The following is a 14,535-nucleotide window of genomic DNA, read 5'->3' on the forward strand; positions in this document are numbered from 1 at the left end:
AACTCTGTCTGTCTGTCTGTTACTCAATCACGTCTAAACTACTGAACCAATTTTCATGAAATTTGGTATGGAGATATTTTGATACCCGAGAAAGGATATAGGCTACTTTTTATCCCGGGAAAATGACGCAATCCCGGAAATCCCACGGGTACGGGAACTATGCGGGTTTCCTTTGACTGCGCGGGCGGGCGAAGCCGCGGGCGGAAACCTAGTAAAATATAAATCATTGAAATAAATATGTAAATGACAATATAATAATGCCTGCAATTGGAACCAAGTTACAAGTGGGCTATACATATTTATACTGGGCTTTTCCTAAGATTGTGTGATCAGGATCAAATGCCGGATTTGTTTTTTTTGATTTGTTAACAGGATGTTATGTTACGAAAGATGTCTTTGGATTTTGATTGGGATACGGTGCTTTTTAATAACGCAATGAAATGATGACAATATTATGTACTTACTATATTATAATTGACCGCTTCCTTGGTATAGTGGTTGACGCGTGAGCGTAGAACCGAGAGGTCCTGGGTTCGATTCCCGGTGGAGACGAAGAAAAAAAAAATGTCTCGGTCTGGCAGGACACAGAAGGCTGATCACCGACTTGTCCCTAAAGAAAATCGATCAGTGAAATAGATGTATGCATGATGCATCTGCCCCTTACCCCACTTGGGGACACGGGACTTCACACATATTAGACTAGTAGATAGATACTAATGTTTTTAGTCTGATTGCGTAGTTCAGATAAATAGTACTACTTTTGTAGGCAAATAATAATTATAACCTTATAATTATTCTTCGCTATTTATTTACAATTGTCCAATTGAGTGCTATTATTATTTAAAAATAATAATGTAAATTTTGTTTAAAATCATAAGAAAACTCAAAGTTGGTAAATTTACTTCCTTGACTTCTAGACTAGAGTAGATAATTTTTGAAAAAAAAAAAATCGCAGTCGGATGAAACCCATTAGAAAAGGAGGGGAATATGATAAAAATGTAAGGAAAAATAAATTACGGTCAATCCGAGTTCGGGAAGCGGGAGGGGGGAGCTTTTAAGAGAAAAAAATGGTTTCTCTCGATTTCCGAAAAAACTACAAGTCCTATAGAAAAAAGTTCAATGGCAAAGTTGTAGGTAATTAAAAGTTCTACAACTTTTGTATTCACAATTTTTTCACATAACCTAAAAATTTAGGTGAAAAATTCAAAAAACCAAGTTTTTGGTCTTTTATTTCTATCTACTTCAAAATTTATTTTTTTTCTACGAAATTTGGTGGAAACTTACTTTATTATGTCCCAAATACACTGTAATTTATTTGATTGAAAATATTTATTTTTTCGCCTTATTTTGAATTAATACCAAAAAAACAACCTAATTTTCAATCGAAAAGTCACCCGTCAAAATATCAGCTTTTTTCAAACACTTCTCGAACTACCTGAAATGTTTATATCGACATCATTTTGCTTTTGAATATGCTGTAAAATATTAAACTAAGAACAGATAATTATTTTTCTTTTGAAATATTACCGAAAAGCCGATACAAGAGAAGATATAGAGTTCAAGAATTGTGCCTGATTTAGTAAAAGCTAATTTTCAGACTGTTTGTATGCATTTCCTGAGAACATTTACTATGGTGGTGTTTATTTTTTTTACACCATATAAAAGTAGAGATTTCAATGAATAAAAGGCACCTCAAGTTTTTGAAAAAAGCTGATATTTTGACGGGTGACTTTTCGATTGAAAATTAGGTTGTTTTTTTGGTATTAATTCAAAATAAGGCGAAAAAATAAATATTTTCAATCAAATAAATTACAGTGTATTTGGGACATACTAAAGTAGGTTTCCACCAAATTTCGTAGAAAAAAAATAAATTTTGAAGTAGATAAAAATAAAAGACCAAAAACTTGGTTTTTTGAATTTTTCACCTAAATTTTTAGGTTATGTGAAAAAATTGTGAATACAAAAGTTGTAGAACTTTTAATTACCTACAACTTTGCCATTGAACTTTTTTCTATAGGACTTGTAGTTTTGTCGGAAATTGAGAGAAACCATTTTTTTCTCTTAAATGCTCCCCCCTCCCGCTTCCCGAACTCGGATTGACCGTAATTTATTTTTCCTTACATTTTTATCATATTCCCCTCCTTCTCTAATGGGTTTCATCCGACTGCGATTTTTTTTATCTTTTCATTATTTTCAAAGGCTTCTACCCCAGTCTATTCGTCTTCACGGCTGTAGAAGACTTGAGCAAAAACTTGAGCATTAGTGTTACTCTAATCTCAGAATAAGGTAAAACGAAGGCTCTAAAAAAGCTCGAATGTTAAAGTTTCATAGCAAATAATAATCAAATTAAATGTAGCTATATAAAAAATTGCACTACGCAGTAATAGAATTTAAAGTAAGTTAACCACATTGCAGAATAACAAACAGACAGGTTAATATTTATATTCTTAAAAATCAGATCATAAAATTCTCGAAAACCACCAAAAGGTTAGCTTATTAGAACTTTGGTTCATCGACATTATCAGCTATGATCGATCGCTATACAGGGTGTACCAAAAAGTAGTGATGAACGGAAGCTGAGAGGTAGAGGACCTAGAGGGCTATCCGAATCACCCCCATGTATGTTATGCGATTTTTCGTATTTTCGGAGTTATGACGTTTTTTTCAATTTTTCACCTATCGCCGAGTACGATGATATTTTCACTCATGCTGACGTCAATGATTGCGGAAGATGCTTGATTTTTTTTGTGTGCTAAGCTGAAAGATAGGCCAATTCAGTATGGTAACATTTACTATCGCTAGATCTTTGAATGGAATAAATAAAAGAATTAAATGGCAAGAAAGATAAAATTACCCAATATGTTCACCACTTCAAGGGCCCGTAAAAAAATAAAATCACATAAAAATAAAAATTTGTATGCGTGTACTAGAGTACACACGTAAGAAGTGAAATTTCTTTATGACCTTATAAATGTCACGAGTATGGCGTAACGCAAAAATGTCACGCGTACGGCGTAACGCAAAAATGTCACGCGTACGGCGTAACGCAAAAATGTTACACTAAATTTTTGTCCAACCCCGATAAAGAAGTTTCACTTCAAAAGTTTTCCGTTTGACTTTTAAAAACTTGCTCTATCTATCAGGTAGCTACCCTGAAAATTTCATTTAATTATTCAGAAGGCTTCAATCGAAAAATTTAAATCTAAATGTGGTAAGTGCAAAAATTGAATTAACTTGATGATCATTAAAACCAATAAATAGGTGTTTAATTACCAGAAATTTTTAAAATAACCCCGCTGTTGCTCAATGCAAGTGCGACATCACCGTAAAAAGTTGTCTTTTAAATGTCTGAATGCCCTTTTATCATTTTTAATGGTTTCTTCTGCTACTATGAATTTCCGGGTTATTTCGTCCAAATTGTGACATTTTCTCAAGTAGCCGAGGTCTTTTTAGTATTCTCATTGAAACAAATCAATGGGGTTTAGGTCGAGGGACCGTGGAGGCCAGGCTTTAAGGCAGGCATCACCGGCGCATGCGCAGGCTGCAACGACCAATCCATCTTTCAGGGTATCTTTGCCCTTTAGCCTGGCCTGCACGGTCCCCGGACATAAACCCTATTGATTTTTTTCCTTGGGGATACTACTTAGACGAGAGACTGCCACAATTTGGACGAAATAACCCGGAAATTCATAGTAGCAGAAGAAACCATTAAAAATGATAAAAGGGCATTCAGACATTCAAAAGACAACTTTTTACGGTGATGTCGCACTTGCATTGAGCAACAGCGGGGTTATTTTAAAAATTTCTGGTAATTAAACACCTATTTATTGGTTTTAATGATCAAGTTAATTCAATTTTTGCACTTACCACATTTTGATTTAAATTTTTCGATTGAAGCTTTCTGAATAATTAAATGAAATTTTCAGGGTAGCTATCTGATAGATAGAGCAAGTTTTTAAAAGTCAAACGGAAAACTTTTTTCATGTGATTTTATTTTTTTACGGGCCCTTGAAGTGGTGAACATACTGGGTAATTTTATCTTTCTTGCCATTTAATTCTTTTTTTTATTCCATTCAAAGATCTAACGATAGTAAATGTTACCATACTGAATTGGCCTATCTTTCAGCTTAGCACACAAAAAAAATCAAGCATCTTCCGCAATCATTGACGTCAGCATGAGTGAAAATATCATCGTACTCGGCGATAGGTGAAAAATTGAAAAAAACGTCATAACTCCGAAAATACGAAAAATCGCATAACATACATGGGGGTGATTCGGATAGCCCTTTAGGTCCTCTACCTCTCAGCTTCCGTTCATCACTACTTTTTGGTACACCCTGTATAACAATAGTTTGACAAGACCAAAGATAATATAATAATACATCAGTAAGCGTTCTAACACACGAACGGCAAGTTGCGACGCTTGTAGTTTTGTGATGACGGTAAACTGCAAGCGTTTGACGTTTGACGGCATCCGTTTTTGTCTGTTGACGGCAGCCGTCGACATATTGACTGCTGCTGCCGACCGCAACGCTTCGACGACTGCCGTCGACATATGGCGACGGCTGAAGTAGCCTCTGCCGTTCACAACTTGCCGTTCGTGTGTTAGTACTCTAACAAGTCGTTAATACGCAGTTTGACACACAGACATTTCTTAGAACGATGTTGGTTATGAATAAATTTCGTAAGTACGTACGCCTGTGTTTATGTAATGTATGATCTTGTTTAATATGTAATGATTGCTTAAGATATGTTTTTTTTTTACTTTTTGGTTTAAATTCACACTTTCACTACTTGTAAATAGACGAAGACTTGTAATAGGAATAAAACAAAATGCATTTATCGTTATCTAGCTCATGTAGCTTAGTCGGCAAACTTTGAATATACGTCCTACACTAATAAAAATTAATAAAAACAGCTCTACTTAAAACAAAATATTGCAAAATATTAAAAATGCTATGCAAGTTATCATTTCATACATAATGAACCTGTACGTTCGCCAGCGTAGTCAAAGAAAAACCCGCATAGTTCATGGTTGTACATGGAATTTCAGGGATAAAATTATCTTACGCCCTTTCGCGGGTTTCAAACTATGTCTGTACCAAATTTCATCTAAATCGCTCCAGTAGTTGAGTTGTGACTTTTGCGTTTATAATTATACTAGTAAGGATTAGGATAATGTTCCATTTCCAATAGAAATTGAATACTTATTATATTATATTAATATTTATTTTCGCCCTTGGTACCTACATCAAGAAAGGCTCTACATTTTTTGATTGTCTATATATGATTGGTTGGATCTTAGCGGAAAACATCACAGTGAGAAATAAACAGATGTAATAATTTAACTAATGCTTCTTGAAATATTCCAAATCGCTTTTCAACGACAATTTTTACACAAGTCAATAAAGCAACGGAAATGTTGAATGGAGGCATTAGTACTTAATTACGTAATACAATTTAACAAATTAACAAGCAGCTATTATGTGACCGGAAAATAATGCAAATAATTAGGCACAGTGCCGCACAGTTGGAAAAGTTGGGAAAAATATTTTTCTTAGTATACCTATTGTGAAGTAAATTCTACCCGTGTTTTCTTGGTGCGCATATATAATGCAATAGAAAGAACACTGATGAGTATTTTATTTGATCCTTTATAAGATAAATAAAATCTTATGCAGAATACCTATTTTATGTGGCAAATTATTAAAGTGAGCGTAGATTATTCTTATTTATATTAAGGCTTATTACTTAAGTCTTCTAAATGTGCAATTCAATACATGAAGAAAAAAGGCTTTGTTTAAAAAAAAATGTTGTGTGGTTTTATGAAACCACGGTAAAAGTGAAACTTTCCAAACACTGCTTTATACCTACTCGGCAGCCGACCGTCACGCGACATGCGCTACACAGACCAAAAAGTTTGAGACGATGTAATAAAAGTTTCACTTTAATAACAAACACATTAAAGCAATGCTGAATTTCATCATCAAACTACCACAAGCTGCCATGTCATGCACGCCGCAAGCTGAAAATAATATCACCCTCAACTCTTCGATACCTGGCGTTTTAGGAGGAATTTTCTTCTACGCACCACTCCTCTGAGGAACGACCTCCCGAATCATCGCATTGGTCCTGTGACGCGCCAGCCCCATTGCCCGCTATTACATAAATAAATTATCAACAACAATAGTACAGTTATCTTTTATAGTCGTAGTTGTATAAATCTTAATGAATTCCCACTTCACTGACATGATTACATAAACCTTGTCAATACCTCCATATTAATTAAATTAACAGTTGTTTGAGTTCTAATAATATAAAGTTTGAATTAATTACATCCTGTTTCCGAGTAACACAGCATTTATCAATAAATACGCACTCGATCAATAGACATAATTGAAGGTTTGCATAATTTTACATGTAATTTATCGTATAACAAAATATTTATTAAGGTACCGACTTGAATTATATTATGTGCTGACATTTGCAATTCAAGAATTCCCTTCAGGTATTATCCAAGACTATGTAAGTACAATAAAACTCATGATTTGTCCTCTGTACTGTGATATTACTATCCGAGTACAATTCAGTATTTATTGTTCTTAATTACGTATCGTAATTGACATTTGCTTTTGCAATACTGTAGTAATTACTTCGCTCCGTTTTCTTACAATGAAAAAGCGCTGCAAAGGCAATAAACTTATATTAAATGCTTCGATATTCAATCCCTTACTATATTTAATTTTAAAATTACATTATCTGCATCATTGGTAGTATAAAATATAATAAATATATATAATAATAGATAACCATGTAATATTATCTCGAGAAACCACGAATGATATCGATTAATTTTATGAACGTTAATACTTTTTCCTTTTTCTACATTTAGGCAATTAGGTTCCATGAAATTGCATACAAAAACTGGTAAAAACCACCAGCGTATTGCTGAAATATCGGGAATTGGATATTGAAAAATAAAAATAAAGATAATAAATAGACCATACAAAAGCGAATTTGACTCATAACCAGTCAGGGTTAGTCAGTTAGGGGAAAACACGCAGTTACAACATCTTACAGTGATTCTGAGAACGATCTTGTGTTCTTTTTGTATACCAATTTTGTAAGGCCTCGGACAGGCTTACGAACCAAACGTTGGACAATCTATTCATAGATATGTAGTTGAAGATAATGACGAACAATTTTAAATAATCATTTGGTAAATGTTAAAATATGTTAGGACGATCCAAAAGTGATTCTAGAAGAAGTCTAATTGAATAAATAAATGTTTGAGTTTGAAAAAACACATTTGCAGTTGAAGAAAAAAGACTCTATCTCTGTGTCATTTGCAAGTGGGCTTTTATAATACTTCCTTAACATTATGTTATTATATAAATAAGTAAACTTGCCTATTTCGCAGATATAAGTCTTATTACGTCTTTAAAGTCTTAAAATCTATTGAATAATTCTGTTTGTCTACTACGAATAATAAAAATATAAAAGCGAAGCTCTTTAGATGTGTAGATGTTATAGGCAAACTCCGAAGCTCCGGCGCTCCTAGGTTGGACTTGTCAATCCTCAAATCAGACTGAATGACTTAGTCAAAGCCCAAACAAATGTAAATTTTCGGCCTTTGACTAAACAATTTTCGACAAACCTGGGAGAGACTAATTTGGTCAGGCAAACGTCAAAACACAATTTTATTAAATCGGGGTTTGACGAGTCAAACTCCGATATAGGTATGAAGTGTCTTATCTTCGTATATTTGGAAGCATTTTATCATTTAAGCAGCTTTCAAGTCTTAAGAACCGCTTAACTCTGCCAGTTCTGATACCTGATTGGTCAGCTTACGTGATTTTCACTTTTATATTTGAGATGCTTTGAGAGAATGCCGTGGCCGTGTGGCATTAGGCCCGCCTTTTGTACGATGTGCAATAAAGTATAAAATAAATAAATAAATGCTTTGGAATATACGGAGGTTAGTTTGTATAAGATTTAGTATAAAAAAATAACATTTTTAAAATTTTGATGTTTATTGTTTTAATAATTTCTTAAGTAATTAAAATGAAAAATTAATCATTTTTCTGACATGGTGAGGCATTAACTTTAATGTTAATTGTTTTAATAATTTCTTAGGTACCGGTGAAATGTGGCTACTTGACCACATTTTTTTACTTTTTCTTAGCTAACTTATTTATGTTAAACTTTTATTAACATTTTATGATTTGTTCATGTCATGAATGATTTCATCATTCACTTTTACTAGGTATTTCTTTAAAATATATTGAATCTGACATTATTTACAAATAAACGTAATACAGGTCAAGTTGACACTGATGTGGTATCTTGACCTTGCACATCAGTTTTCATAGGTAGATGCTTAACATTCTTGTTTTAGGCTAAGTTGCTATTATTTTTTAAGTCTTCGACTTTTTAAATATTGCAGACCGAAGCTTTACAATAAACTGTTAGGCTCTGGCTACCTGGTCAAGTTGCCACGGGATTTGTAATGATTTCATACAAAGCATTACATGTCGGATAGGGTTGTCACAAACAAGACACAAATTTTAATGAACTATTTATTTATTAAACTAAATTTAATACATATGTATATGTATATTACTTAATACTTATAGGTATTTATTAATAGGTAAGGAAACATTTAATTTTCATTAGAAATATGCTAAATCGTTGTCATCAAAGAGAGTATAAGTATCTGGATTGTCCGAAATTTGCAGCAAATTTATTGATTTTACTATGAAAAACTCGAAACAGATAAAAAAAGGAAAAAATGCAGTCACGTTATTTTTTTGTGTCAACCCTAGGCGTCGGTCAAGTTGCCACGCAGCGGTCAATGGCAACTTGACCTAACCTGAGGCATCAATGCCCAAGCAAATATTTCGACAGACGAGCCTAAAATTGGATAGTTCCCACTGTAAAATCAATCTCTAGGGGTTATTACACAACATATCAAAACTGTACTCACCTGAGATGTGCAGTTTAAGCTCTACAAACATAATAATACTGACACTGGCAAAAGATCCTTAGTCACAGTCACACTTCGTTACGTTATATTGCGAGAACCAACAGCGTTACCGCTTTAAAATTAAAATATGTTGCCAAATAATATTTTAAAAACCTACCAACATCGATACGTTAGGTGAATTTGCTTTCAATTCTACAAAATTTGATATTTTGTTGTTAAACGGAAGGTGTGGTCAAGTTGCCAAGTAAAGGTCAAGTAGCCCGATTTGACGGTAATTAAAGTGACAAATTAATCATTTTTCTGACATGATGAGGCATTAATGTTAATTGTTTTAATAATTTCTTAGGTAATTAAACATGTTCAGATCAACGTTTGACCGAGAATTGCAGTCGCTTCTAGGATTGACTAGGCCAAAACCGAAACAGAATAATTTACTTTCGACGTTTGACTGAAAAGTTAGGAGCTCCTGGGTTTGATTAAAAATACTTCAGGCAAAGGGCGAAATTGAAATGTATTTCGGGGATTGCCTGATGGCTTTGGCCAAACCTAGGATAAACCAGTCCTTCCGCGAAGAGATTGTGTATCGGACTTTGACTATAACATAGATATATGATTGTACCCCGTATAGTCTAAGTAGCGGATCGTATTAGAATAAAATTCTAGTCTATACTAATATTATAAAGCTGAAGAGTTTGTTTGTTTGTTTGTTTGAACGCGCTAATCTCGGGAACTACTGGTCCGATTTGAAAAATTCTTTCGGTGTTAGCCCATTTATCGAAGAAGGTTATATATTATCATTATGCTACGACCTACACGCCACGGGGGTGTAACCGCGCGGAGCAGCTAGTATAGAGATAAAATGCAATCAGAATGACTATTTTTTACTTCGGCTACCGGCATGACTTGCTAGATTTACATAAATTTAAAACTTGCGTGACTATGTGATGCATGGAAAAGTATAATTTTCTATTAAATATGTTAATTAACAGTGAATGTTGAGAGTAAAGTTGTGAATTTTCACGCTTTTATCCTTGTGTTTATTGCTCTTATACAACACGTAAATACTTATTGCAAGTACAAATAATTGCAATATTACAACATGACTGTAAAACCCCACTAGTTTCAAGATTGCTTGTTTCATAAGGTTTTACAATGGTCTCATTATTTAACGTTTAGTCTCTATTATTTTGGAAAGTTATATTTGAAATTTATATTATCAAGACGGTAAAATTAGGAAATAGTTTTCATTTAATAAATTGTGTATTTTAGAAGAATATAATACTGTTAATTATGTTTATATAATTACTAAGAGTCTTAATTAAAATCAACATCGTCAATTTTTTTTAGCTTTATGCTCTTTTATCCCGCATCAAAACAGGAAGAGTCGGGTGAACTTTCGTACTAGCTTCAACAATATAAATTTTCATTAACATTTTGACTCTATAATTTTATCCACAATAGTATATACTTAACTAAAATGTTGCTCTACATGAAAAATATACAAATAAAATAAAGAATCAAATAAATATAATTCAGTTTAAGCTATTATATAATTTACATGTCACAAGTCAGAGTACTTTTAAAGAAGTTAAATGTTTAATCGATACTCCGATATATTCAATTATCAATTCATAATTTGGTAGAGCCTTCGACGTGCATAATCGCACGTAACACTAATTTAAATAAAGGTTGAAGGTATCGACATCACTCATTGGACAACAAATTAAACTCAAATTCAAACTCAAACTCAAACATTTATTTATTCAATTAGACTTCTTCTAGAAGCACTTTTGAAACGTCATTAAGTACATATTTTTAACATTTACCACCGATTCGGAAAGCAGTATCTACGGAGAAGAATCGGCAAAATCGGTAAAATTTTTATTCTACTTGTATATCATTTTATCAGGTATTTTTTCAGTTAAATTAGACAGAGAGAATTTTCGCATTCTTTAAATAGATATTTTATATTGTTTTCAGAAATTGGTGTGATTAGAAATTATAACAATTACACTATAGGTACAAATTATCTCCTGTTTTCCTGAAGATTTCAATGCAAATTCTATTTTCCTTTTCAATATACGAAAGCAACCTAATCCTTACAAATACACAAGCATGCAAATCAAAGGGCAAATCTTACATATAAACTTGTATTGTCTCAAGCTGCATAATACCGATGCAACGGCCTTGCCAACGAACTTTCGTATCAAATGCAATCCACTCTCCAAGTGATTGTCTTGGGTTTTCCCACTACTTATGAACCTTTAAAATAATTAATCTTAATGATGCGTCGGCTTCGTTTATGATTTTTTAATTGGTTGCTATATTACACTAGTTTTAATGGCTTTCCTTGATCAGCTCTGCGGCTGCTATGAAAATTTAATAATATGATCATGGACGTATAAAAAAAGACGGACGGTATATCGCCTAAACATTGAGTGAAGCCTAGTAATGGCGGCGAAACATCCATGTGTGTGTGCCATGTTGCCATGGCAACAGCTGTCCTGTTGACAATGGCGGCTGTATTTTTTTCTATAAATTTTGCCGTAATAATTTTGTCATTAAAACATTAAAGAAATAACTTGCTTCCCTGTGGAATGTAATCCCTTGTGTTTTGTTATTTAAAATTGTACTGTTGCGACACCATTTAACCACGCAAGACGGCATTTTAAATATTTTTTGTGAAACAGTGACGCAGTTAATCACTCTGTAGTTCACGACGTAATGGTGAGAGTGTGTGCGTGTTTATTGTCTTTACACGATCGCTAGCTTACTATGGTGGCTTCACGTTGTTTGTTCGTAATACGGCGTCCGTCTTTTTTTATACGTCCATGAATATGATTATTTTTGAAGTTCTTTATATTAAAATAGCACAATAAATATGACAATCAGATATTGATTAGTAGGTGTATTTAAATATGTATCATATAAAATACATTAGCCGGCATAATTAACATAAATGTGTTATAAAAAATAAAATATAGGGAAACGCGTTCGCGTTTTTATCACGCCTGCAAAGACAGGTAGCATTTCAACGGAAAATGTGAGAAAAAATCATGGTTCGACCACTTGGAACGCTTCAAGTGGAAACAAAGTAGGTCGGCGCGCTCGACTGGCTTCGACAATCCTCGGCTATCTTCGACGGCAGCAGCGGCCCGGCGACCGGCGTGCGCGCATACAACGCTGTAACTCGGCCGATAGCGCTCGCGTACGCAAAATTTTTAAACACAAATAAAAACCGGGATGAAATTTTCTTTGTAAACAAACATCGCGTGGAAATGAACTGAACTGTTTTCATAAAAATATAATCAATTTTCAAAGTGACTCTTGTTGACAAAATGTTGTGGGAGAACGGTGTGACCGAAGACGCAGAAACGGTAAGACTTAATTGTTTTTTAATTGGTATTTTTGGGTATTTGATAGCGGTTATGAAATTTGATTGCTGCTGTTGTGTTATAGCGGTGCGCTTGTGTGCGCGTGCGTCTGTGTGAGTAACTTTCTAGTTTTCGCTCGTTGCTTGAACGTATTTGCATAAACGTGAACAGTTTTTCATAATACAGCCACATGGGCATTAAAGAGCTTTGTGTTTTGTAAATATTCAGTGCGCATCCCGAGTGCTGTGACATCGTTAGTAATGGCTGTATTAGATGTAAATAAATGTGGATTTCGTTTCGTACGTGTGTTTAGTCATGCGCTGAGATGGTATGTTTTAAGTAGAAACTAAGTTTTTATTAGATAGGCTGTAGTTTATTAAGTTATCATTAAATTTATTAATAGCTATAACTTTAAGCTAAGTTTAAGTTAAAATGTAATTACTGCAACTATACATGTGACACTAGCGACATCTAGCGTCACCGAGTGAAAAACTTAAAACTCTACATATTTTATTTATATGTTTATAATAATAATTGTTTATATAAAATCCTTAAATACGCAACTTAAGTTTCATTTAGTGATTATTCAGTAAAACAGTATTTCTATGTTTTTCTTTGAACACGCATTTGACTAAGTATCTACCCATTTTTTAGCAAAAGTATTTTATTTTAACAATAATAATGCATTCATAAAAAGAAAAGAGTAGGTAAGCATAAGTAATTGAAATAAAAACGCCAGAATTAATTATACATAGATAGAGAAGATAATGGAGGTTTTTAATACTTCAAAGCAAACGAGATGATTGGTGCTAATTTAACATTTACTTTGAAACAAAAGAAATCTTATATGATAGTATTGATAAATAAGAAACAATCGTATGTCATGGTGATAAGGTTGTGTTTTATTTGTCGTAACTTTGCGACTTGTTACCTTTTTCAATGGGCTTCGCTGACATTTATAGATTGTAGACTCGACTAGTTTTTTCGTAATTTAATTTTTATGTTGAAAATTAATGCCTCTTAAACACGATTAAAGAATACATTACAAATATAAAAAAATACAAAAATATCATTTAAATTTTAAAATTTTCCAAAGAGACTATGCCTACATCTTTAAAATAAAGAGAAGGATATAATCATCACAAAATAAACTATTTTAAGTAAGCAAATTATAATAGATTTTTGAATAGTCTAGACTCAAGGCTAATATTATACGATGTACCTCAGCCTTAGCTTTTCTACTGACTTCAGTAATTTAAATAATAATAAAATACAGTTATAGCGCTTTATTTACAACTAGCTTTCCGCCCGCGGCTTCGCCCGCTTTGTTTAAAACATAATAAATTATATACTAAAACCTTCCTCTTGAATCACTCTATCTATTAAAAAAAAAACCGCATCAAATTCGTTGCGTAGTTTTAAAGATTTAAGGGACAGAGAAAGCGACTTTGTTTTATACTATGTAGTGATGATAATATTATGTAAAGCCTAGGAAAGGCTCTACAAGGTCGTCGACATTTCTAGATGCATGTTATTATTAATATCTAAAAGCACATCAAGGAACTATCAAAAGAATAAAGTAAAGTTATTAAATAATGTTTTATATTATAATTTGAAGAAACACATTAAAATATTCGCATAAATATCTTAAATAGTTGAAAAAGAAATGAAAAACTCTATTAGGCGTAAGAGTTCATTGAAATTACAGTTAGCTTTTCGGCTAACATCAAGTTTTAAGTAACATTATGTTACTTGTGTGAAAAAATACACTTAAACATAATCAATGATTTTCCGACCATTTACCAAGATTTTACATAAACGGTTCACCGCGCTTTACTATCTTGTAAGAGAACTAATAAATACGCTTTTAAAATGAAATTTAACTTTAATTAAAAAAAATATGCGATTTTTCTACCTATGCATATATTAATACAGAAAAACAAAAATGTTTTTGATATAAGAACCATATTTAATAGTGAAGTTTTCGAATAGTATTTTTTAAAGCTCTTTCAATTTCATGAATACCTATCTTCTGTGAAATGATTTTTCACACTGAATGTTTCTTACTTATAGTCTATGTAATTATTTCATTTAATATTGTTGCAATAAAATACAAAACAATAAATATATAATAAGATAAGCTGTTCAACTAGACGTGGTGATGTAAGCTTTATT

At 32.7% G+C, this 14,535-nt stretch overlaps 1 protein-coding gene across 1 annotated transcript in view; it reads left to right on the plus strand.

Moving 5' to 3' along the window:
- Nucleotides 1-12,154: 12,154 nt before the first annotated feature.
- Ets98B (DNA-binding protein Ets98B) overlaps nt 12,155-14,535 on the plus strand; it is a 35,929-nt gene continuing 33,548 nt past the window's right edge. The window contains exon 1 of the mRNA XM_090110496.1: nt 12,155-12,363. Coding sequence (XP_089966622.1) covers nt 12,325-12,363 — 39 coding nt within the window. The 5' untranslated portion in view covers nt 12,155-12,324. The remainder of the gene's footprint in view (nt 12,364-14,535) is intronic.

Source organism: Colias eurytheme, chromosome 15 (assembly GCF_061535395.1).
Source record: "Colias eurytheme isolate Ceu_HAF_F1 chromosome 15, ilColEury1 Martin Lab GWU primary, whole genome shotgun sequence".
In the NCBI taxonomy this organism is placed as follows: Eukaryota; Metazoa; Arthropoda; class Insecta; order Lepidoptera; family Pieridae; genus Colias; species Colias eurytheme.